Source organism: Chiloscyllium punctatum, chromosome 37, assembly GCF_047496795.1.
Source record: "Chiloscyllium punctatum isolate Juve2018m chromosome 37, sChiPun1.3, whole genome shotgun sequence".
Classification (NCBI taxonomy): domain Eukaryota; kingdom Metazoa; phylum Chordata; class Chondrichthyes; order Orectolobiformes; family Hemiscylliidae; genus Chiloscyllium; species Chiloscyllium punctatum.
In genome coordinates this window covers 41730408-41755900 of record NC_092775.1, presented here as the reverse complement: position 1 = coordinate 41755900, position 25493 = coordinate 41730408, and the positions used below count along the sequence as shown (strand labels likewise).

Below are 25493 nucleotides of genomic sequence, written 5' to 3'. Positions count from 1 at the left end.
TTCTCTGGGATGGAGGAGTCCAGAACTGGAGGGCATATGTTTAGGGTGAGAGGGGAAAGTTATAAAAGGGACCTAAGGGACAACTTTTTCACATAGAGGGTGGTGCGTGTGTGGAATGAGCTGCCAGAGGAAGTGGGAGTGGCTGGTATAATTACAGCATTTAAAAGGCATCTGGATGGGTATATGAATAGAAAGGCTTTAGAGGGATATGGGCCAAGATCTGGGAAATGGGACTAGATAATGTTAGCATATCTGGTCGGGATGGATGAGTTGAACTGAAGGGCCTGTTTCCATGCTGTACGTCTCTCTGACTCTACAACTCTACCTCAGATCAGGCAATGCATTAAAGGTGTGAGGTTAGAGTCTGTCTGCATTCCAATCTTGAGTCAGACCGGTTCTCTTTCCTACAAAGTAGGAATTTTTAAAATGCTACATGGATTGACTGCCTGCAATGACTGCCTGCAGGTTGTGCGCTTTTTGAGCAAAATAGAATGTATCTGCAAATACAATTTTGCAAATGCAAATTCACCGCATAGACTTATATATGTGTGTGCATGCATGTGAAGGAGAGAAAATGAGAGAGAGTGTGTGTGTGCACGTGCGCACATACGCGTGCTTGTGTGTGAATTTGTGTGTAAGAGTGTCTCATGTCATGGGATCACCTGTAGTGTGACATGAACCCCAGGTCCCAGGTGAGGCCATCCTCCTGGGTATATGGCTATCAGCCACAGCTTGGCCATTCTGCATTGTTCCGTATCCCGAAGTCCGCTTTCGAGGACGGTTACCCGAAGATCCGAAGTCAAATTTCCCTGACAGCTGAAGTGTCAGGGATATATGGCCTTGGATATTTGGGTGACTGTCCACCAAGGTGGACTTCAGGATATGCAGCAATGCAGAATGGCTGAGCTGTGGTTGATAGCCATGTACCCATGAGAATGGCCTCACCTGGGACCTGGGGTTCATGTCACACTACAGGTGACCCTACTACACTACACATTCTCACACACAAGCACACATACACACACCCTTACATACTCACACTGACCCTCTCTCCTACACATGTTCTCTCTCATACACATACACCCACGTGCCAAGAACGCGCGCACACACAAACACTCTCTCCCCCTCCCTCCCTCACATGCATGCACACACATATTTAAATCTATGTGGTGAACTTGCAATTGCAGAATTGTATTTGCAGATACATTCTATTTTGCTCAAAGAGCACAGAATCTGCAGACAGTCATTGTCGGCAGTCAATCAATGTAACACTTTATAAATTCCTACTTAGGAAATAGAACCAGTCTGACTCAAGATTGGAATTCAAACAAACTCTAACCTCACACTTTTAGTGCATTGTCTGAGCTGAGATATCAAGGTTTTTTTTTAAAAAAAAGGTAAGTTATCTCGGGAATGTGGCTTGAAAAAGGTTCTGGGATTTACATATTAATGAATCAAAACCTGCAACCCATTCCAAAAATGAAAGACTTAACAGCAATCTAAGTTTGTTCAATATAGCGTATCAGTTGCATGATACTATGACGTTGTGCTACAAATTCTGTGTCTTATGATCCTGCCCCACTATACACTGTTGGACTATAATCTGGAGTTGTGTGATATTTAATTTGATACAGTAAGTTCAGTTTTTCTGACCTGAAGATCTGCAAGCAGCTGACAGTCCACAAACCTTCTTCAGCATCAGTAGTTATTCTTCGTTTCACTTCAGGGTGAGTTTAAGTTAGAACAATTAGACCTTGTGCCCTTAATGGGACAGCAACTTTAAGCAGAATTTAGAGTGGCATGTGCATTATATGCTGCATAGTACTGTCATTATGAAAAAAGCAATTCTTCAAACATTCCCTGAAGAATACCTTAGAGGATCCTTTTCTCAGTTTAAAATTCTGCAATAATGTTATCAACAACTCCAAATAAAAAATCAGAGACAATGGCATTTATTTCAAACTAACTCATCACATGGTGCTATTAAGTTTTAAATCCTAGGGATATTATTGTAAACTATGTTACATTAGCATCAGCGAGCTTTCAAATCAGCTTTCCACTGAAGTTTAGAAGAGGGTGGTGTTACCTCATTGAACTATCTAAGATTCTGAATGGTCTTGACAAGGTGGATGTGGGAAGAATATTTCCTCTTGGATCAGTTCAAAATTAGGAACCATTGTTTTCATTTAGGGGTCACCCTTTTTGGATAGAGATGAACAGAATTTTTTTTCTCTCAGATGATTGTGGTGTGACTCTGGAACTCTCACTTTAGAAGGTCGGGAAAGTGGGGGCATTACATATTTTAAAGGAAGAGTTAGATAATTTTTTGTTCAGCAAAAGATTCAAAGGATATCAGGGGCAAATGTGTATGTAGAATTTGAAAGACAAACAGATCAGCCATGACTTTATTAAATGGCTGAACAGACTCGGGGTGCTTAATGGCTTGCTTCTGCCTTTATTTCATAGATTATATAATCCTTTTGAACACTAGCAAAACTTCATCAAACTCGGATTTATAGCTATTAATTGAGTGAGTATTCAATTCTTTCAGTGGGACAAGTTTCCAAATGCCTACAAACTTTTGCATGGAGTAGTCTTTCCTATTAGCTCTTTTGGATGGTTTGCTGCCGATTATCAGTTTATGAGACCTTGGGCAGAATCTTCCCATCCCAAAAGGAATCAGGGAAGATGGTGGGAGAAGATTACTGGTCTGGTTCACATGAGAGATCCCTAGACTAGCCATTATTGGGTAAAGGGGTCTAAATATTTTTCCACCAAATATAATTTTGTATTTAATTAGGGTCTACAGTTTAAATTGTAAAGTTCCCAGCTATAAGCAAGGTCTTAACAGGGCCTATGTTAATGGAATTATAGTTGAGATGAGTTAAGTAAAAAAAACAACTGAAATTGTTTTTTTCAGTAATTGGGTTAAGATAGGGCTTTTGAGTTAATTAGAATACATTAAAGATGACAGGACAGCTAACATGTTACAGCTGCAGCACATGAAAGCTCCTGGATGCAATTGTGATCCAGGGCAAATATATCCAAAGACTATGTTTGAGGCTTGAATAGCATTGATCAGAGTTTATGAACTTGCGGATGAATTACAGATACTGTAACACATCACTGGGGGGCAAGGTTTGCCCGATTCTTGGTATCAGAATGCAGTTATTCCCGTTGGCTGGTGATTTCCGATTTGGTCAGTGTTCAGGGACAGGAGAGTGTCACTGTGAGTGAGGCAGATAGAGGGCTCTTATCTGAGGGCAAGAGCACAGGAGCCAGTCACAACTTGAGATTGTCACAACTTGTCTGAATGTGAGTGGAGGCTGCAGTGTGGATGAACCAATTGACAATGGCTTCGTGGTACAGAATTCAAGTTGGGGAGCAAAAAGGAATGCAGTGGAGTATGGCTAAAGGGATTCAATCTGTTTTATGCAGTGAAATCTTCAGTCAAGATAGCTGTGTTATTTATTTGATGTCAGCATTTGAGATACTTGCTCAGGGTGGAAGAGGAATGCATTCTAGCGGGGGTGGGGGGGGATCTAGTCATTATGATCCATGTAAGCTGCAGTGACATAGGCAGGACTCTGAAATGTGTGAAATTTGACATTAAAAAAATCAGATTAGAGATGAAGGCATGGCTCAGGGACTGGTGTGAGAGAATTGGCTTCCAGTTCATGAGACACTAGCACCAGCTGGATAGAAAATTGGATCTGTAACCTTGGGATGCTCTTCATCTGAACCAAGCTGTGGTTGGTATTCTTGCAAATTAAATAGTGAGGCCAAGGGATCAAATTTGGAAAGATGTGATAAATTAAAAAATACAGGTAAGGCAAACAGGAAAGGTATTAATACATAAATGATAAATAGACCATGACAGGAGCAATAGTCAGTATCAATTAAAGAGTAAAGCAACAGAGAAGACTCTGTCTGGACTTAAGCTCTTTGCTGCATAAAATGGGGGACAAAAGGAGAAATATAACTAAGAGAAATTCGGACGGATATGCTATTGATAATGTTGAGAAGCAAAGACAAGGATTTTCAACAAAAGAACGACCCTCAGAATTGCTCAGGATTTAGTCAGTTGATGTTTCGTTTGAGATTCAAAATGCCATTACACCATGAGCTGTCCAATGGGTATAATGAAGTATTTGAGACTAAATATGAAATGGAAAGTTTGGAGGTAAATGTGGATATATGTGTTAAAAAGAGGGTATTGCATTGGACACAAAGTTTCAGCCCAGTGATAAAAATTTTTTTTTTCAATTGTACAGTATTAGGCAATGAGTGCCTGTCCACAATGTGTGGAAAGCTTTAGTTAAAATGTTGCTTAGACCCTCCAAATAACGAAAGTCAGGACAAAATTAAGAAATTTAAGAGTCCTACTAGTATTAGATTTGGGGCTGATAACACAATAAAAAACTTTAAAAGGAATAGTTTTTGTGAAATAGCCAGAATCAATCAATTAAGGAGGACACTGATGAAGAAAGCACAAATTAAATTGGATATAAAAAACAATCAAGTTACTGTTTTTGGAAAATTTGTGAAATTGCAATTTACACAATCAGGACACTATTGCATTCTTTTAATGGAACATAATCTCTCCACTAAAGAAATTAAAACAGTGTTATTGACATCAAGGGATAGAAGTTTAGCAGATAAAAAGTCAATTGTGTAAAACTACTTAGGCAATTTGCTCATCCGTCTCGTAAAAGATTAAAACCTTTTATAAAGTATGCAGGACAAGGTATGGGAGTATCACAAATTCATAGAAGATATGTGGTAGGTATGAGATTTGTCAGAAACACCACAGGACATCATCATTGCCTACAGAAAGTCTGCCCATAGTGAGAGATTCCAACAAGATAATGAGTTTTGTTTTTAAGGCATGAGATCAAGAAAAAAAACCAAGTTTTTTAGAATCGCTTCGTGAATCACCAGTAATACATGATAAAGATAAGAAAAGAGTTATGGATAAAGTAATAGAAAAGCAGGTAGACATCAAACTTGCATCACCAACAAAATTTCTCACTGAAAATGGCATAGATTTTACATAATGTATTTAGAGATGTTGGTATGAACAAAATAGTTATGAATATGGCAATGAAACCTTCCAATAATGTATAAAATGGTTCATGTAATTTTGACAGATCAGCCAAGATGTAAATGATCATCTGCTCTAGTATGGGCTATACGTGCTAAGAATTCAGTGCAGATGGTTAAAAGATATAGTCAATATCAGTTAGTTTTTGCTAAACTTTCATCAGTAATGAGTGATTAGCGCCCACATTGGGAAGGACCATCAAATAGATTTGCATTTTTGGAGAATTTGATTGTACTGCATGCAGGCAGAGAGGCTTTTGTTAAAGCTGACATCTTGGAAAGAATTCAGCAAGGCTAAAGTTACAATGTAAGGCCATTGGACACCAGGCTCGAGAGAGAGAGAGAGGGAGAGAGAGAGAGAGAGAAAGGGAGAGAGAGAGAGAGAGAGAGAGAGAGAGAGAGAGAGAGAGACGGAGAGAAGATAATTGGTAAAGATGGAAAAATAACAATTGCACAGCATGGGAACCAAACTGTTCAGGCAAATGTTTAGATGCCAAAGAAGTTATGGCAAATAATGAGGAAGTGGTTAGCTTTTGTACTCAAATGTTACACAGTCAGGGCTGCACGGTGGCTCAGTGGTTAGCACTGCTGCCTCACAGCATCAGGGTCCCAGGTTCGATTCCAGCCTCGGGCGACTGTCTGTGTGGAGTTTGCACATTCTCCCTGTGTCAGCGTGGTTTGCTCCGGGTGCTCCGGTTTCCTCCCACAGTCCAAAGATGTGCAGGTCAAGTGAATTGGCCATGCTACATTGCCCACAGTGTTAGGTACATTTGTCAGAGGTAAATGGGTCTGGGTGGGTTACTCTTCAGAGGATCGGTATGGACTATTTGGGCTGAAGGGTCTGTTTCCACATTGTAGGGAATCTACTCTAATCTATAGCTATGAAGCTCAAACTTCCACAATTGACAACTTGTCTGATGGACAGATAAGTTCTGGTGACCAATGTGAGGCCATTGTTCCCAAAAGTGGAGTTTAAAATCTAATATTTATCAGATGGGGCTAGTCGCTGGAGAAATGCAACTATTGTCAGTAGAGCAAAGAAAGCCACAAAATATATAAGCTGGTTGAATGCTGTATGCATAGACCCATGAATTACGAACATGAAGTACAAAAATGGAAGGCAGGAAAGTGCAGTGTAAGCTCAAGTAATGAGTTGGGGAGCGAAAATGTCTGGAAAGACATCACAAATCATTGAAAGGTCAGATGGTGGCATTGAAGAAGGAAAGAAATAGCAAGATTGAATGTGTATTTTAGTAAGGCCTAGAAATATAACACAAACCAAGAGCAGGAGCCCATGTTATTAGGATGCCTTAGTGAACATGAACAAACTGGAAGACAAGCTGGAAAAAGCAACTATTAAACCAGTGAGAACTCAGGGTGCAGACAAAGGTGCCAGATAGAAAATAACCAGACCTATCACATGGATGGACATTCCACATTATTCAAGAGCTAGATACAATACATCAGAGGTACATGATTTCTTCCTGTGAGACGTAGGTTCAATTTAAGAATAAGTATGCATCTCTGTTTTAGTTAAATATTACTAAAGCTAAAAATAATCAATGAAACATTGGTCAGCTCCTCTCAGGAATCCTGAGCTTCCCTTTTGATGTCAGTTAATCCTGTCTCCATTCAGTAAGACCATGGCTGATCTGCTTTTAAGACTAACTATCTGATACAACAGTGTGTATGCATAACATGCAAACATATGCAAAGGGAATCCCAACACTTACCATGAGAAGCTTGACTTGGATTTCAAACCTAGAGAATTTAACTGAAAATTTCTATCCAGTTATTGGGAATATGACTTTTGGCTTCATGCAATTGTGTTCCCTTACCTGCCTTGTGCCCCTCTCTTAGGAACGGCACAAGATTCCATCCATTGGGAGAGATTGAGTATGTGTCTCTTGTTGGCTCCAAGTTATCTGAAGTCAACATTGTGTGTCTTTTAATTCACTGTAGCATGATGTTAATGTGTGTGGAATATAGAGATTAAAGATAGAATCGGTTTTGTATCTGGCCAAACAATTGATTATGGTAAATAAACTGAAATGATGTTGATTGTCACTTGGTATGCCTACTCCCATACTTTGTCTGAAAATGGGAATATTGTGAACTGGAATAGAAGTGAAGGCTCCTCAAGAAGCATGTCTTTTTAACGTGGGAGTAACAATCACTGCGATTCCTTAAGTGGAGCCTCATAAGTCACATATAAACAGTCAAAATGCAAGGCATCCATTTCTCTAATGCAATGTTAACATACAATTGTTAGGAGACTGATTTGAAAATCCATGGAAAAGATTATTATATTTAAAACATTTTAAGGTTGATGAATGATATCTATAAATGTCATGAATTTTCTCTATCTCATTTTAGCAAAGACAAACAGGAGAAAAATTGTGCAAATGCATTAATCACTAATGTCAGATCAAAATTCCGGTTGATCTTTTCACATTATCTTATTCAATATATTTCAAAATACTTTGCAGTATTCATTTTGCATATTGAATATATGCGTCAAGATAAATGAATTGTGTCAATCCTTTCTAAATTTATTAATCCCCACATCTCATATCAATATAGATTTTTCAAACTGATTCCTGAGAATGATTTTGTCCTGCTAACAACTGCATTATTTTCAATGTAACTGGGAACACTATGTAAATCAAACCTGATCAATTATCTGACCCACTTTCAGAGTGCTCACAACAATGCTCCACAAATGAAGGTATCAATGAATCTTGTTGAAACTTCAACAAACATCATAAGAACAACATACAAACAAGGAACAAGAGTAAGACACTTGGTCCTTCTAGGTTCTGGATTAGTGGTGCTGGAAGAGCACAGCGGTTCAGGCAGCAACAAAGGAGCAGTGAAATCAACGTTTCAGGCAATAGCCCTTCATCAGGAATAAAGGCAGTGAGCCTGAAGCATGGAGAGATAAGCTAGAGGAGTGTGGGGTGAGGAGAAAGTAGCATAGAGTACAATGGGTGAGTGGGGGAGGGGATGAAGGTGATAGGTCAGGGAGGAGAGGCTGGAGTGGATAGGTGGAAAAGGAGATAGGCAGGTCGGACAAGTCCGGACAAGTCATGGGGACAGTGCTGAGCTGGAAGTTTGGAACTAGGGTGAGGTGGGGGAAGGGGAAATGTGGAAACTGTTGAAGTCCACATTGATGCCCTGGGGTTGAAGTGTTCCGAGGCGGAAGATGAGGCGTTCTTCCTCCAGGCGTCTGGTGGTGAGGGAGTGGCGGTGAAGGAGGCCCAGGACCTCCATGTCCTTGGCAGAGTGGGAGGGGGAGTTGAAATGTTGGGCCACGGGGCGGTATGGTTGATTGGTGCGGGTGTCCCGGAGATGTTCCCTAAAGCGCTCTGCTAGGAGGCGCCCAGACTCCCCAATGTAGAGGAGACCGCATCGGGAGCAACGGATACAATAAATGATATTAGTGGATGTGCAAGTAAAACGTTGATGGGTGTGGAAGGCTCCTTTAGGGCCTTGGCTAGAGGTGAGGGAGGAGGTGTGGGCGCAGGTTTTACAGTTCCTGCGGTGGCAGGGGAAAGTGCCAGGATGGGAGGGTGGGTTGTAGGGGGGGCGTGGACCTGACCAGGTAGTCACGGAGGGAACGGTCTTTGCGGAAGGCGGAAAGGGGTGGGGAGGGAAATACATCCCTGGTAGTGGGGTCTTTTTGGAGGTGGCGGAAATGTCGGCGGATGATTTGGTTTATACGAAGGTTGGTAGGGTGGAAGGTGAGCACCAGGGGCATTCTGTCCTTGTTGCGGTTGGAGGGGTAGGGTCTGAGGGCGGAGGTGCGGGATGTGGACGAGATGCGTTGGAGGGCATCTTTAACCACGTGGGAAGGGAAATTGCGGTCTCTAAAGAAGGAGGCCATCTGGTCTGTTCTGTGGTGGAGGAAGAACGCCTGGAGGAAGAACGCCTCATCTTCCGCCTCGGAACACTTCAACCCCAGGGCATCAATGTGGACTTCAACAGTTTCCTCATTTCCCCTTCCCCCACCACACCCTAGTTCCAAACTTCCAGCTCAGCACTGTCCCCATGACTTGTCCGGACTTGTCCTACCTGCCTATCCACTCCACCCTCTCCTCCATGACCTATTACCTTCATCCCCTCCCCCACTATGCTACTTTCTCCCACCCCCACCTTCCTCTAGCTTATCTCTCCATGCTTCAGGTTCACTGCCTTTATTCCTGATGAAGGACTTTTGCCCAAAACGTCGATTTCGCTGCTCCTTTGTTGCTGCCTGAACTGCTGTGCTCTTCCAGCACCACTAATCCAGAATCTGGTTTCCAGCATCTGCAGTCATTGTTTTTACTTGGTCCTTCTAACCTGCTTCTCCATTCAGTACGATCATGGCCGATCTGATTGTAACCTCAGCTCTACATTGTTACATATCCCCGATAATCTTTCATTCCTTCGTAATCAAGAATTAATCTAATTCTGCCTTTAAAAGTATTTAGATTCTGCATCCACAGCCTTTTGACAAAGAGAATTCCAAAGACTCAGAACCCTCTGAGAGAAAAAAAATTTCCTCATCTCAGTCTCAAATAAGCACCTCCTTATTTTAAAACGATGACCCATAGTTCAAAATGATGGTTGTTTCATTAATTATTCTTTAAAGTTTCACAATATCAAAACAGAGTCACTGTACATTGTAAATGAGCCTGTAATAATTTTTGATATAATCTGAATAAACCTCTACAGTCGTTATTATACCTCTCAGTTAAAACAATTTGGGTCATAATGGTGTCAGGCTCACAACTACTTTGGCATAGAATTATATAACAGAGAAGAGGCCACTCAGTCCATTGAGTTTGCACCAACCTATCTATAATAATCCCACTTACCAGCACTTTGCTCAGAGACTTGAATATTATGACATTTCAAGTGCTTATCCATGTACCTTTTAAAGGTTATGAAATTGCCTTCCCCTACTAAGCTCCTTGGCAGTGCATTCCAGATTCCAACATCCTCTGGGTGAAACTATTTTTCCTCAAATGCTTTCTAAACGTCCTAATTTCAAGCTTCTTGTGTCACTTAAGTTGAAAATAATGTATTTTTAAAGTTCCATGCACAGGCAATCAACAATCATTTTACATAACTGAAATCACTGACCCTCAAATCTGCTAAATTTAATGCAGAAATAAATTGTAAAAATGGAGAAGTGATCATCTTTGCACCACTGAACCAGCTTTACCTTGTTTAAGTAGTTGTAGGTTTCGCACTTCCTCGCGTACCTGCAGCTGAAGTACCTGCTGAAGTACCTCTTGTCTTTGCCCCTCTTGAACTATTCCCATTCGTTCCAGCTTTTCACCATTGAGCCTGAGTAATGCCCGACCTGAGAAGAGGACACATTTCTAAACATTTGGCATTTGCAGCTTGCATATAAGATTTTCTCTTTATCTTTACATCCAGAATTTATTGTCTGAAGGAAATAAAGAAAATGAAATATATAAGATGGGAATTGTTATGACTTTTATTTGTTCAATATTGACAATCAATTAAACACAGAAGACTCATGGGAATTTTGCAAAAAGCGATCAACTGATCAGTGCAAAATTGCCCAAAAAGAAAATACTATTTTGGCAAATATATATTAAGTAATTATTCAATAAGCAGATAAAATCATCAAGATGGCATAAGTAATAGCCCTGGCATGAGCAAGTGATCTGTTGTATTCCATTAGCTACTTGTTCACTCAGACATACTGTCCTTGCCTTGCAGCATTTTAATCTCGTCACGAAGACAGGAATCAATTCAATTCAATTTCCTTCAGAATGACAGAACACGTCCTTGCAGTGACTTACACCAACATTTACCCACCCCTGTCAATGCAAACCTGCCATTAATGAGCATGAACAGAAAAATGAAACCACTTCAGGTTACAAAGCTGTTCACAGATTTGTTTTGTTGCTGAATGTTTCATTACTTCATGCCGCAAGAGACCTAACTCTGTTTCAACAGACATTTCAATTTCTTTTTAAATATCCTAAACTGCATATGAAATTAAATGAAATATTAGTATCTGTTAAAATGCCAGAAATACTCAGTATACATGAAACTATCTGTGAATAGAGAAACACAGTTAACCGTTCAAGTCAACGCCTTTTCATCAACATATCTGTTCTTATTCCAGATTTTCTGCTTCCACAGTATTTCACTTCTGAATTCTGTGAAGCTGAACTACACAGACTTTACTACCAACATTTTGTGAACAATTACTTACAGAGTGTCACATTTCGGAAAGTAGTGAAAGCAAAGTGAAACAATAATTCCAGGCTGGTTGTGGTTAAAAATAATCAGGGTAAAGGGGGACCAAAAATCAACTCCCTTGCCTGAGCTTGACAAGAAATTCCTATCAGTTCAGCGGTGTTAACATGAGGAATCATCCCAGAGCAGAGGCCAGCAGAGTGAAGCAGCCCCAGAGCGGAGGCTGGTGCAGGGAATCAAATCCCAGAGCAGCGGCCAGCACAGGGAATTGAGACCTGGAGCAGAGGCTGGCATGGAGAATCGAGACCTGGAGTGGAGACCGGCACAGGGAATTGAGTCCTGCAGTGGAGGCCTGCACAGGGAATCGAGTCCTGGAGCAGAGGCCGACACAGGGAAATGAGTCCCGGAGCAAAGGCTGGCACAGAGAAGCAAGTCCCAGAGCGTGGAATCGAGTCGAGGAGAGGAGGCAGGCACAGGGAATCAAATCCTTGAGCAGAGGCCAGCACTGGGAATCAAGTTCTGGAGCAGAGGCCAGCACAGGCAATCAAATCCTGGAGTAGATGCTGGCACGGGAAATCGTCTCAGAGTGGAAGCTGGTATAGAGAATCAAGTCCTGAACAGAGGCTGACATAGGGAATCGTGTCCATGAGTGGAGGCTGGTCGAGTGAAGCAGTCCCAGAGCGGTGGTTGGTGTGGGAAATCAAATCCCAGAGCAGTGGCCAGCACAGGGAATCGAGGAATCGAGTCCTGGAGCAGAGGCCGGCACAGGGAATCGAGTCCTGGAGTGGGGGCTGGCAAGGGGAATAGAGTCCAGGAGTGGAGGCTGGCATGGGGAATCAAGTCTCAGAGCAAAGGCTGGCACAGAAAAGCAAGTGCCCAAATGGGGAATCAAGTCCTGGAGCGAAGGCCGGCAGAGTGAAGGAGCCCCGGAGCAGAGGCCTGCACAGGGAATCGAGCCCTGGAGCGGAGGGTGGCACGGGGAATCGAGCCCTGGAGCGGAGGGTGGCACGGGGAATCGAGCCCTGGAGCGGAGGGTGGCACGGGGAATTGAGCCCTGGAGCGAAGGCCTGCAGAGTGAAGGAGCCCTGGAGCAGAGACCTGCACAGGGAATCGAGCCCTGGAGCGGAGGGTGGCACGGGGAAATCGAGCCCCGGAGCGGAGGGTGGCACGGGGAATCGAGTCCCGGAGCGAAGGCCTGCACAGGGAATCGAGCCCCGGAGCGAAGGCCTGCACAGGGAATCGAGCATTGGAGCGGAGGGTGGCACAGGGAATCAAGTTCTGGAGCGGAGGCATGGGGAATTGAGTCCTGGAGCAGAGGCTGGCATGGGGAATCAAGACCTGGAGTGGAGGCCGGCACAGGGAACTGAGTCCTGGAGTGGAGGCATGGGGAATCAAGACCTGGAGCAGAGGCTGACATGGGGAATTGAGAACTGGAGCAGAGGTCTACACAGGGAATTGAGTTCTGGAGCGGAGGCCAGCACAGGGAAGTGAGTCCGGGAGCAGAAACCAGAACGGGGAATTGACACCTGGAGCAGAGGCCAGCACAGGGAATCAAATCCAGGAGCGGTGACTGACCTGGGAAATCGAGTCCTGGAGCAGAGGCTGGCACAGGGGTGCAGACGCAGAGCAGAGGTCAACGCGGGGAAGTGAGTCCCGGAGAAAACCTATCTTGGAGCAGCTGAGAGCCGGTGAGATACAGAGCAGAGTGGAGGCTTGCTGCATGGGGTGTTGGGGGGAGTGTTGTTGGATCGGGTTCTAGCGCATGCGGTTAGACAACATGTGGAAGCCCCTGCACTGAGCTACTGCAAAGTAATGTTTATTTGTAATTTGTTTACCTGACTGTAATGTTTATCCTTTTAACTGTGTCATATTTCCAACTTATACTATGAATCACTGTAAAGTAATGCAACTACAGAGGAAGCTTGATTATCTGAAGGACACAGATGGGCAGTATTTTGTTCAGTTAATTGAATTTCGGATAATCAAATGCAGGATAACATTGTTTAGGTGAGCAACAGGACCTTGTGATGTTGCCCAATAATCCAATATTTGGATAATCCAATGCCAGAAACTTGAGGTTCTTCTGTACTTTTCTTTTTGTATCTAAGATTTGTACCTAGGCAGTTTGTACCTAAAATGGTTCCATAAGAGGCGACATTGTAAAATTTCTCACTGCGCTCCTGTACTTCTGTTCTTGAGTACATGTGACAATAAAAGTTTTTCTAACTCTAATTTTGCAAAAACGCAACAAAAAAAATTCAATTGCATTAAACTTGTCCAATATGGGGCAAGGTATAAGAAGTTTTATGCATATTATCATGAGAAATTCTCTGTTACAATTTGTGTCTGCCAGTTTCAGTGGTATTATTTCTTCTTTAATGTATTCTGATTGTAGTCATTTTGTATTTTTGATCATATGACAGTATAACTGTGCTATGCAATATAACTATAACTATGACAGTAGTACCTGCATTGTCACCTGAATGAGTTATCTGTATATCTTGTATGCATGCTTCTTCAGTTAGTCTGAAGGCCAGTGAACCATCAACTGGTGAGACCTGGGTATGACTGCAACCTTATTTCACAGTAAAATAAGCATACAGAATAGCAATAATCATCATATTTGCTTAATCCAGTCAGTGCAATTTATCTTCAGAAAAACAAACACACAATACTTTCTCAGATCAATGGGTCTTCCTATTCGTCTTAAACAGGTAACAATGAAAAAAAAGTTCCAGAACATCCAACTGCTTATTGAATTCCTAATTCCCACCTTGTTGCTAGGGAGGAAGTGGCACTCTAAGACAGTAACAAACACAAAGAAAACAAAGATTCTCATTCATACTGGACCTTTAACAGCCTCAGGTGAACCCAAAACACTTTATTGTCGATATTGGAAAAGCAGTCACTGGTGTGGGAGATAAAAACATCTAATTTATCTGCAACTAACTCCACAAAGAGGAACATGATAATGAAGAGATAATTTGTTTGTAGTGATATTGGTCAGGGATAACTAAAGTACAGAGGAACCTTGATTATCTGAATGTCACGGGCAGGGAGTATTTTGTTCGGATAATCAAATTTTCAGGTAATCAAATGTCAGTTAAGCTTGTGGCATTGCGGTCTTGTCCGGATAATTCGAAATTCGGATAATCAAACACCAAATAATTGAGGTTCCTCTGTATAAGCAAGTACTGTGGACGCTGGAAATCTGGAACAAAAAGAGAAAATGCTGGAGAAACTCAACAGGTCTGGCAGCATCAACTGAAAGAGAAATAGAGTAAATGGGTGGAATTGTCTGCTCGCTTCAGCAGTATAGGCTATGGTGACAAACTTGGGAAAAAGTGCCAATAATGTAAAAGTCAGATTCTCAACATAGAGAATTTTTCCAAATTTTTTGGTTTAAACAGGGAGTTCAAAATCTCACGAATAATCCACATCGGCCTCATTGGTGTGCTTTTGCATCTCATTATTAGCTACAGTGCTCTCAATTCTCCTCTCCTTCTCCAAGAATCTAATTGTGCCAACTCATAACATGAAGGTCAGAGTGGTTAACTGCCAGGAACAACTTGTTGCTTGCTTCTCCAGGCCGTCAGATTGCTTGACTTTCATCACAACATGCCTCCATGCAATATGACCATTGACTTCTAACCACCCTTCATCCATGCAAGAGGTCACAATCTTGCACAGCCTCACCACATCATCAATGCTGCTTTTGGACCAATTCACCCATCTTTACAGCCATTCTAGGCTTCACCTTGGAGCTTTGGCACACTTACAAGTGGCATATTTCTGCCAGGTTGCTTTGCACACGAGACCACATATGTTTCGTGCAACCACAAAGGGTGCATTTTATAGATCTTAGCTTCCTTTCTCAATGCTCAGTCATGTTATGCTTATTTGGAAGCTGCCAGCCTCTGTGCCTTACATTGTTTTTATAGTGTAGAAGGAGAGGTAGGAGTTCTGTCATGTTTCAAAGCTCTGAACAGTCAAATGGGTGGACAGGGTGCTAGATAGCATCATGTTATGTCAATACAACATCTACAGATTATAAAGAGCCAGCAGATTATAAAGCAAACATTTTGCATGTGGTTCAGGAAAGTGACCAAATCTAAAAGCCAAAGGGGATTAATTGTTAGTGGTGTCAAGGTAGACGACAGTCAGTTAAGGGGTGCTACTCCAGTCAGCTATGGGGCTGGTCTGGTTCCAGTACAGAGATTGGTCCACAGTCAGTGCTGCAGGTAAAGTGCAACAAGTTTGAGGTAAGCTGCACACAGTCAGGAAGGAAAAATCACATCACATGAGACATAACCCAAGTGAGAATTTTGCTTGGGAATTTGGAGGGAGCGTGGGAATTCTGTGTGGAGAGGAAGATGTGTTTTTTTAGCTTGCTTTTTTGGTTCATTGGTTGTAAAAAAGTTTTTAACAGGATAAACTGAAGCCCAGAATCGAGACCCAGCACAGGGGCCAAGCACAAAATAGTGTCATCACAAGTGAACTGTAAGTTCATTGGTTGGTAATAGCTACCAATTTGACTGTCTATTTGAGATTACTTTCAGATTTAAGGTAAATAGGGGAAATATTTACAGGTTACAAACTACAAGACCAGGAGGATTATTTTAAAAATCAAAGTAAGAACTAAATAATTAAAATAGAGATGCCTGGCCAAGTGATGTGTTGTGCCTGTATGATGTGGGAGCTGGGGCATCCCACTGCTGTTCATAGTGACCACATCTGTAGTAAGTGTTGGTTGCTTGAGGAACTCAGGCTTAGAGATGCTGGGGTCTGAGCTTCAAACACTATGACACATCAGGAATGGGGAGACAAACCTGGATGATGTGTTTCAGGAGGCAGTCACATTCCTTATTAACTAGCTGAAATTCGGTCAGTCGTCAGGGACAGGACAGTGTGAATTAGAGCAAGGCCAGTGGAGGGATACAGGAGGTAGTGCTAAAGGACTCTTAGGTCTTGAGCTTGTCTAATAGGTTTGAGATTCTTTCTCCCTGTGTGGATCAGAATGGGGGCTGTAGGGAGGATAAGCAAACTGGCCACAGCATCGTGGTACAGGGAGCCATTCAAAAGGGGAAAGTAAAGAGAAATGTCGTTCTAATCAGGGATGGTATACTCAGGGAATAGACAGTGTTCTCTGTGGCCAGGATCAAGAGTCCCAAAGGCTGTGTTACCCATCTGGTGCCTGGGTTCAAGACATCTCATCTGGGCTGCAGAGGAACTTGGAGTGAGAGGGTAAAGATCCAATTGTTATGGTCCACGTAAGTACCAATGATATAGGTAGAAAGACAAAAGAGGTTCTGCTGAAGGAATTTGAGCAGCAAGGTGGAAAATTAAAATGCAGAACTAAAAAAGTAATAGTCTTTGGATTACTACCTGAGTCATGAGCTAATTGGCACAAGGTCAACAAGATTAAAGAGGTAAATGCATGGCTCAAAGATTGGTGTTGGAGCAATTGGCTCAAATTCATGGTCACTGGCACCAGTACTGTGGAAGGAGGGAGCTGTTCCAATGAAACAGGCTCCACCTGCATCATGCTGGGGCCAGAGTCCTGGCAAATTGGAAACTAGGGCTTTGGATAGGGCTTTAAATGAAATAATGGTGGGTGGGTTCAGTTGCATGCAGAATTATGGAAAAAGTTAAAGTGGGATGAGGGTTCAGCAAAAGTTACTAAAGTTTCCAAAACAGGTAATAAGGCAGAGAGTATAGAAAGGCTCAAGAATCTAACTTCAGGCACAGTAGATAAGGGCAAACTATGAGAATGGGACAATCAATGTAGGACTGGGGGTGTTGTACTTTAAATGCGTACGAAACAAGGTAAATGAGATTGAAATTAACGGATGCAACATTGATGGTAGAACAGAGATATGCCTGCAAGGGATTCAGGACTGGGAACTAAATATGGAGAAAGTGAGGACTGCAGATGCTGGAGATCAGAGTCGGAAGTGCAGTGCTGGAAAAGCACAGCAGGTCAGGAAGCATCCGAGGAGCAAGGGAATTGACGTTTTGGGCATCAGCATTCCTGATGAAGCCCTGATGAAGGGCTGATGCCCGAAATTTCAATTCTCCTGCTCCTCGGATGCTGCCTGACCTGCTGAGCTTTTCCAGCACCACACTCTGCGAACTAAATATCCGAGGAGTTCCTTGAAGGATGTGCTGTGGATAAAGGGGAACCTGTAGGTATATAATATTTGGATTTTAGAAGGCATTTGAAAGGGTGCCTTATAAAAGGTTATTGTGGAAAATAAAAGCTGATTGTATATGAAGTAACATATTCGCATAGATAGAAGATACTCTAGCTTGCATTAAACAGGGAGTACATATAAATGAGTGTCTACCTGATTGGCAGGTATCATGAATGGAATCTATTGTAGTTTGTGCTGGTTCCTCAGCTTTTTATAATTTGCATTAATAACTTAGATTTGGGGAGTGAAGTTATGGTAGATAAATTCATAGATGCCAAGATTGGTAAGAAAATATGTTGTGAGGTTGCAGACAGAACAGGTAATCCAAGATGGAGGACAGGAAAAAGTTGTGGTGATAAGAGCTGCACTTTTGAGGTATTTTAGGTGTTGAAGGTGATTTCCTCGAATTCCAGGAGCAGCAATTACTGCTTTATAAGCTGTTACATTGTTTCGGAACACTAGAGCAAAAAGATCAAAACAACGGCACTTTTAGAAAGAGGAAGACAGACAAAAGGTAGCAACCACATGGTCAGTGATGGAGAGAGAGAAAGAAACCTACAGTGCTAACTGACACAGCAGTAAATCTGCACAGTTACTGCCTTTGCTGTTTGAGTTCATGTATCTCTGGACATTGGAGTGCGTCTAGGAAAGATTAACAAACAGCAAAATTCACAGCTGACCTTGGAGGAACCTGTGTGGGACAGCTCACAGCACAGGAACAGATAAGGACATACATTTTTTAAAAATATATTTTTATTGAAAAACAGATTTCTTTTATATTACAACAAATACAAAACAAAACAAAGAAAGAACACCAAAAAAATGTTAAAAATCCAAATTGCCCTCATGTACAAATGTATAAATATGTATATATAAAAAAACCAACTACTTAACTAAATAAATAATAACTAACAACAAACTAATAAATAATAATGCATCTTAGCCAAACAAATCATTAACTCTCAAGTATCGAGAGCATTAAATTTCACCTATTCATACGTTCGCAGTTTCTTCTCCCTGGATATTGGACTCAAAGCACAATCGTTACAACTATATAAAAGCCCTTATTAGTGTGGTAGATAAATCTGTGTCCAGGTATTCCAAAAAGGGCCACCATGTCTTACAGAAATTCTCAGTTTTGTGATGTACCACACTTGTAAGAAAATCCAATTGGATATGCTCCATACCAATCTTCCGCCAACCCGACAGGCCCAGGGGATTTTCGGATACCTAACCTAACAAAATATTCTTTCTTGCGCAGAAAGTAAGAATGTTGAAAAAGTTTTTCTTATGTACATCTACAGGGAACACACTGGACAGGCAAAGAAGGAGAGAGATCAGGTCCTTCTCCACCCTTACACCCAAAATCCCCTCCATTGCACCTGCCACAGTGCTCCAGTATGTTTGAAGCCTACCATAGGACCAGAGAAAATAGGTAAGAGTGCCAGTACTAATATTACACTTGGGATATGTTGAAGATACTCCTGGTTTAAATTTTAACAAATGATCCGGAGCCAAGTGGACCCTGTGGAAAATCTTCAACTGTAAAGCGTGGGGCCTCTTGCAAATTGATATCTTTCTTGCGTTTTCCCAAATATATTCCCATGCCTCTGAAGAGACCTCAATGCCTAGCTCTCTCTCCTACATCCTGCAAAGTCGATTGAACTCATCTGAGGGGCCACCCCCCAATTGATGATATAAAGTGCTGACAGAAAGTACTCTTAGCACTGAGCACTCTTCTCTCTATGTCAGATTTGCAGGGATCAGTCAAAAGTGTAGTCATTTTGAATAAAATCCCTAACTTGAAAGAAACAAAAGAGGTCCCTGTTAGATAGCTTGTATTTGCATGCTAAATGATCAAAAGACACCATTATGCCTCCCTCAAATATATCATCCATGCAAGACACACCCCTAGCTGCTTAATGTTTGGATCCTGAATCCATTATCCATGGTTGAAAATCCAGCATTACCACTATAGGCGTAAAACAAAATGTTTTGCCAATATTGCCTTCCCTCTGCCCAATTGCTCTCCATGCTTTAACAGTATTGATAACTATTGGATTTTGGCAATATTCCTTAACTGTCCTCATTTTGTCCAAAGATGATAACAGCTAGCTAGTAAGGGGGCACCGTGCCTGAGAGGTTTCGATATCTAACTATATTAAAAGGAGGGTCCCCACAAGCCCAATCACTCATGTAAGATAAAAGCGAGCTTAGTTGATAGTTTTTAATGTCTGGGAGATCCATTCCCTCCAGTCTGAGAGGCAATTGCAGTTTAGCTAATTTAATAAGGGCTGCTTGCATTGCCATATAAAAGAGATGAACCAGCCGTTCAGTCTCCTGAAGGTTTGCTTATTGAAAATCAGGGGGTGCATCTGTATTGGGTACGACAATCAGGGGAGAATATTCATCTTCGTAAGAGCTATCTGACCTAACCATGAGACCGGAAGTGTCTCCCATCTTTGAAGGTCTTGTTTGATTTTGTCAAATAATTGAACAAAGTTAGCTTTAAACAACTGATCAAGAATCGGAGTGATGAATATGCCCAAATACATAAAACTCTGTGACCACTTAAATGGGAATCAAAATTTGCCCACAAGACCTAGCACCTTTGTAAGACCAGTCATAAGATAGCCTCTGATTTTGCACAATTAATCTTGTACCCTGAAAAGGTGCCAAACATGCTGATGCATTTTATCAGGCAAGGCACCAAAACTACTGGACTTGACCAAAAAATTAGAACATCATCCGTGTACAACAAAATCTTATGTAATTTTGACAACTTCTGGAGCCAACATATTAGGATCCCTATGAATGGCCTCCACCAATGGTTCAATCACCAATGTAAAAAGCAATGGTGAAAGGGGACAGCCCTGTTGGCTGCCACTAAAAATGCTAAAATTGCTTGATCGCACTCCACTGTGAATGACTGCAGTGAGAGGGCGACTGTAGAGAACCTTTACCCATCTTATAAAGGCTTCGCCCAAGCCAAACTGTTCCAGAGTATAAATACAATATGGCCACTCAACTCGGTCAAATGCCTTCTCTGTATCCGGGGAAAACACCACTCCCTGCATTGACTGTTGTTGACACACTTGGATTACATTAAGCAGCATCCTAATATTTTTGGAGGATCTGCAGCCCTTTATGAAGCCCGTCTGGTCCTCTTTAACAATAGAAGGTAACACAGTCTTCAGCCTTAACTCAAGAATCTTGGAGAGATTTTAAAGTCAATATTTAAGAGTGAAATGGGCCTGTAAGAAGGAGTGTCCTCTGAGACCTTCCCTTTTTTAAGAATAAGCGAAATATTGGCCTCTCTTAGAGATGGTGGGAGATGATCATGACTGTACAAGTCATTGAACATGTTGAGCATCGGGCCTGACAATACATTTATAAATTCCAAATAGAATTCACTGGGAAGTCCATCAGGACCAGGTGCCTTTCCCCTCTGAAGCTGCTTCACAGCCTCCTGCACCTCTTACTCTGATTAGGGGGCACTGAGAAAAGACTGCTGTTCGGGGGTCACACCCGGGAGCACCAGATCCTTGAAAAAAGGACTCCATCTTGGCCCACCCCAACTCACAACCCTCAAATTGGTATAATTCAGAGTACAATCTCTGGAATGCCACATTAATCTTTTTGGAATCACATGTTAGGTTTCCAGATTGACGTAATGGTTTGAGGGGCATTCCTTTTCCTGGTGAGATATGCTAGATACTTGCTTGGCTTGTCACCATGCTCATATAACCTTTGTTTTGTGAAAGTGAGCTCCTTCTTTGCTGTCTGCGTGAGCATGGAATTCAATGCAGACCGCAGCACTGTAATCCTCTGTAGCTTGAGCAATGAGGGCCTGTCAAAGTAAGCCTTCTTGGCTACCTTCAACCGTGCTTTGAGGAGACATTACGGCTCACCCTTCTGCTGCTTCCTACTGGCAGTGTAGGAAATAACTAACCCTCTGGCATAGGCTTTGGAAGTTTCCCAAAGGATGGATGGGCTACTAACCAAGCCTGAATTAATAGCTAGGAATGCCCTAAATTCCTTAGAGAAGTACTCCATAAAATTATTATCCTTGAGGATAAAGGTATCCATTGCCAGTGCCTCAGGCCCACTATAGTGTCCTTAATCTTAACCAACCGGCACACTGGAGAGTGACTGGTAATATTACCAATTATAAAAGATGCCCCAAGTCCAGGGTTGCCACAAGGTTCAGAAAAAAAAAATCAATCCTGGTGTGACATCTGTGTGGATTGATAAAAAACGTAAAATCCCTGTCTGTAGGGTGGAGATGGCCCCAGACATCCACCAACCCTAACTCCACACACAGACCCACTAATTGTTTAGTTTGTACAGAGGGCATCAGGAAGGGGGGGGGGGGGGGTGGGGGGCACCTTTGGACAGCCTGTCTACAGTGGAATCCATAAGACAATTAAAATCCCCCCTAATGGTATGCCGTGACTCGACACTGATCAATTTAGAGAATGAATCTACCAGAAATTTGAGGGGATGGGCCAGAGGACAGTAAACATTTAAAACACCATATTCTTCCCCGTTTATCAGGGCTTTCAGGATTACAAATCTCCCGTGTGTCTTTAACACACTCTAGTAACTAAATGGGAGATTTCTTCTTACCAATATATACACTCCCCTACTTTTGGTATTAAAAGATGAAAAGTAAACCCGACCTAAACCATTCTGCTATAGATTTAAATGCTCCCTAACATCTTGGTGTGTCTCCTGTAATAAAACAGTATCCATCTTTTCTCTTATAAGACTCAAAAGTACATTTTTCCTCTTAATTGGTGAGTGACTCCCGTTGATGTTCCAGGTACACCATTTAATCAGGTCTGTTGCCATAACCTTCTGCAGTAACATTTAGATTCCAGAGAGCAGGAATCGAATTACAAATCACTGAGCCTTCGTGTCACAAGATCCATTGAACATAAAAACTACATAAACTAAACCCACTACAGTTAATAAACCTACAAAGCTATCAAAGATTATACACAACAAAAACCAAAAAAACAAAATCAACATATAAAGTGCCAGTGGTGTTGAATAGGGGAACTCACCCCCTGCCCACAGGGGGCATCTATACATCCCAGAACCCAACTTTCCATCCTGCTGCCAATACTGTAGCCTGAGCATTTAAATACCTGAACAAGGCATAAACTGCCCATAAGTAGATATTTAGCCATCCCAATCATTTTCCCTCCTCCCAGCTAGAGCTGCACCACAAACACAAGCAGAAAGAAACAGAAAGTAAACCATAAAGTAACAATGTGAACAAAGAAATTTTGAAATAACAAGGGTAAGTCCCCCACCCATCCTTTGGTATAATTTAACTTAGAAATTGAAAGTACACATTCCAACCATTCTCAAACATTTAGAACAGATTATTACCAACAAAAAAAAGAAAAGAAAGTCCTGACCAGACTTGCTCTTTGTTAAAAAGAAGTGGAGACATACCCAAACAACACTGCTATTTGGACATACTAAACTGTTCAGATTAAGTTAATTTGTTCACAAAGTCTCTTGCCTTCTTTGCCATGTCAAAGAGATGTACAGATCCATCTAAGGTGATCCAAAGCACCGCCAGATACCTCAGAGAGTACTGGGTCCTGAGTTGCCTCACTCTCTTCTTGACACCATCAGTGGATTGTCTTTTCCAGATCACCACCACCGAGAACTTCAGGAAGAATGTGATCTTAAAGCCTGAGTAAATTAGGGTCTTCAGATCCTTCCCCTGGATTCTGGAAGCTTCCATGATTCTCTCCTTATCTCTATTGTGTTAAAACCACACCAAGAGAGGATGAGGACGTTGGTCCAGACCTGACCTCCACACTGTGACCCAGTGAGGTCTCTCAACCTTCAATCCTCTCATTCCAGCCTCCAAGTTCAGGAATTTTGGCTACCAGTCCTCAATAAATTCCACCGGTCGCTCACCTTCCTTACCCTCTGGCAGACTGATGATCTGAATACTTTTTCTCCTGCCCCTGTACTCTAGGTCGTCAACCTGGCAAGCAAATTATGGACCTGCGTCTCTGGGACCTGGATCCTATCCTTGGAGGAACCGGTATCAGCTTCCACCACTGTGACTTTATGTTCTACCTCATCCCTCCTTTTCTCCTGGTCTCCCAGCTGCTGTTCATGCTTCTGCAGCATGATGGAGATCAGGGTCAGCTTCTCCTCTATCTGCATGCCCAACATCTTGCGAGATTCCACAAGCTCCTTCAACAAGACCTGGTAAGAAATCGAGTCCAAGTTTACTGCAGCCTGGGCCGCAGGCCCAGCCTCGAACGTACCTCCTTCACTCTTCAGTGTCCCTGGATGGCGAAAACTGGGGTAAGTTGCTTTATGACTGTTTCCTGGGACTCCACAACTTTTCCAGAGTGCCAGGATATCGCGATGGCCCAGGTAGGTTGGGCTAGGACTTTTCCCACTTTCGATGCGGTGTGGAGTTCTGCAATGTGATCTTCCTAGATTGCCATGATCTTGGATCCATCCTGCTTACTTTTTAACTTGCAACCTTGCTGTAAGTCTACAGTAGTGAGTAGGGTGGGTTCTTTCTTGATTATATGTTTTATTGAGATCTGTCTCTTGATTAAATTTTTAAAAATATATAAATAATAAGTACTAAGTTATCCTGGAGCATTGTTTCTTTAGAGCAATAAGATGGTGATATTTTATATGAATGTAGATTGTGAAGTAGCCAGGATGGCCTTTAGTAAAGTGATATGTTGTTTGTGTTGGATGTGGCAGTTTAGGAAGAGTTTTCATGTTACTGATGATTATGTCTGCAGATCGCATGGATCAGTTGGAGCGGCAGTTAGAAATTTACAAGTGCTAACAGGTCGGATGGATAGCAGTTATAGGAAGGAAGAAAAGCCACAGATACATCAAGTAGACAGGTTAACTCCAGGAGAGGTAGGAGAGGGAGGCAGGTTGTGCAGGGGTCTTCTGTGGCTATCCCCATTTTAACAATTATGTTGTTTTGGAAAAATCTATGGGGTGATGGACTCTCAGGGGAATGTCACATGAACAGCCAAGCTTCTGATATCAAGACTGGCTCTAATGTAATGAGGGGTATATCAGGATCCAAGCAATCAATTGTGATAGAGGGATCTCTCATCAGAGGCACAGACAGACGTTTCTGGAGTCAACAGCGAAAAATCAGAATGGTGTGTTGTTTCCCTGGTGTCAGGATCAAGGATATCTCAGAGAGGGTGCAGAGTGTTCTCAAAGGGGAGAGGGACCATCAGGAGGTCATTTTACACTTTGGAACCAATGATCTGTGAGGGGAAAAGGATGAGACACTGAAGAGAGAATATAGAGAGTTAGGCAGCAATTTAAAATGGAGGTCCTTGAGGGTAGTAATGTCTGGATTACTCCTGGTGATACAAGCTAGTGAGGGTAGGACGAGGAGGACAGATGGATATTTGGTTGAGGAGCTGTTGAAGGGGAGAAGGGTTCACATTTTTGGATCATTGGAATCTCTTCTGGGGTAAGAGTGACCTGTACAAGAAGGACCGAATGCACCTGAATTGGAAGAGGACAGAGATACTGGCAGGAAGATTTGCTAAAGCTGCTCAGGAGGATTTAAACTAGTAAGGTGGGAGGGTTGGGATCCAGGGAAATGAGGAAAGAGGTCAATCTGAGTACACTTGGGAAAAGGAGTGGGTCAAACAAACAATCAAGGCAGGCAGGAACGAGGCAGCAGAAAACAAGGTAGGACTGACAAATTAAACTGCCCTGACTGAGGGCGAACAGGGAAGGCAGATGAACTCAGGGCATGGTTAGGAACATGGGACTGGGATATCATAGCAATTACATGGCTCAGGGATGGACAGGACTAGAGCTTAATGTTCCAGGATGCAAATGCTACAGGGACGATAGAATAAAGGGCAAGACAGGAGCAGGAGTGGTATTTTTGATTAGTTGTAGCATTACTGCTGTACTTAGGGATGCTATTCCTGA

General features: G+C 42.3%; 1 protein-coding gene across 1 annotated transcript in view; it reads right to left on the bottom strand.

Moving 5' to 3' along the window:
• samd10b (sterile alpha motif domain containing 10b) overlaps positions 1 to 25493 on the bottom strand; it is a 119342-nt gene that overhangs the window by 24207 nt on the left and 69642 nt on the right. The window contains exon 4 of the mRNA XM_072556657.1: positions 10313 to 10453. Within this exon, the coding sequence (XP_072412758.1) occupies positions 10313 to 10453 (141 nt within the window). The remainder of the gene's footprint in view (positions 1 to 10312; positions 10454 to 25493) is intronic.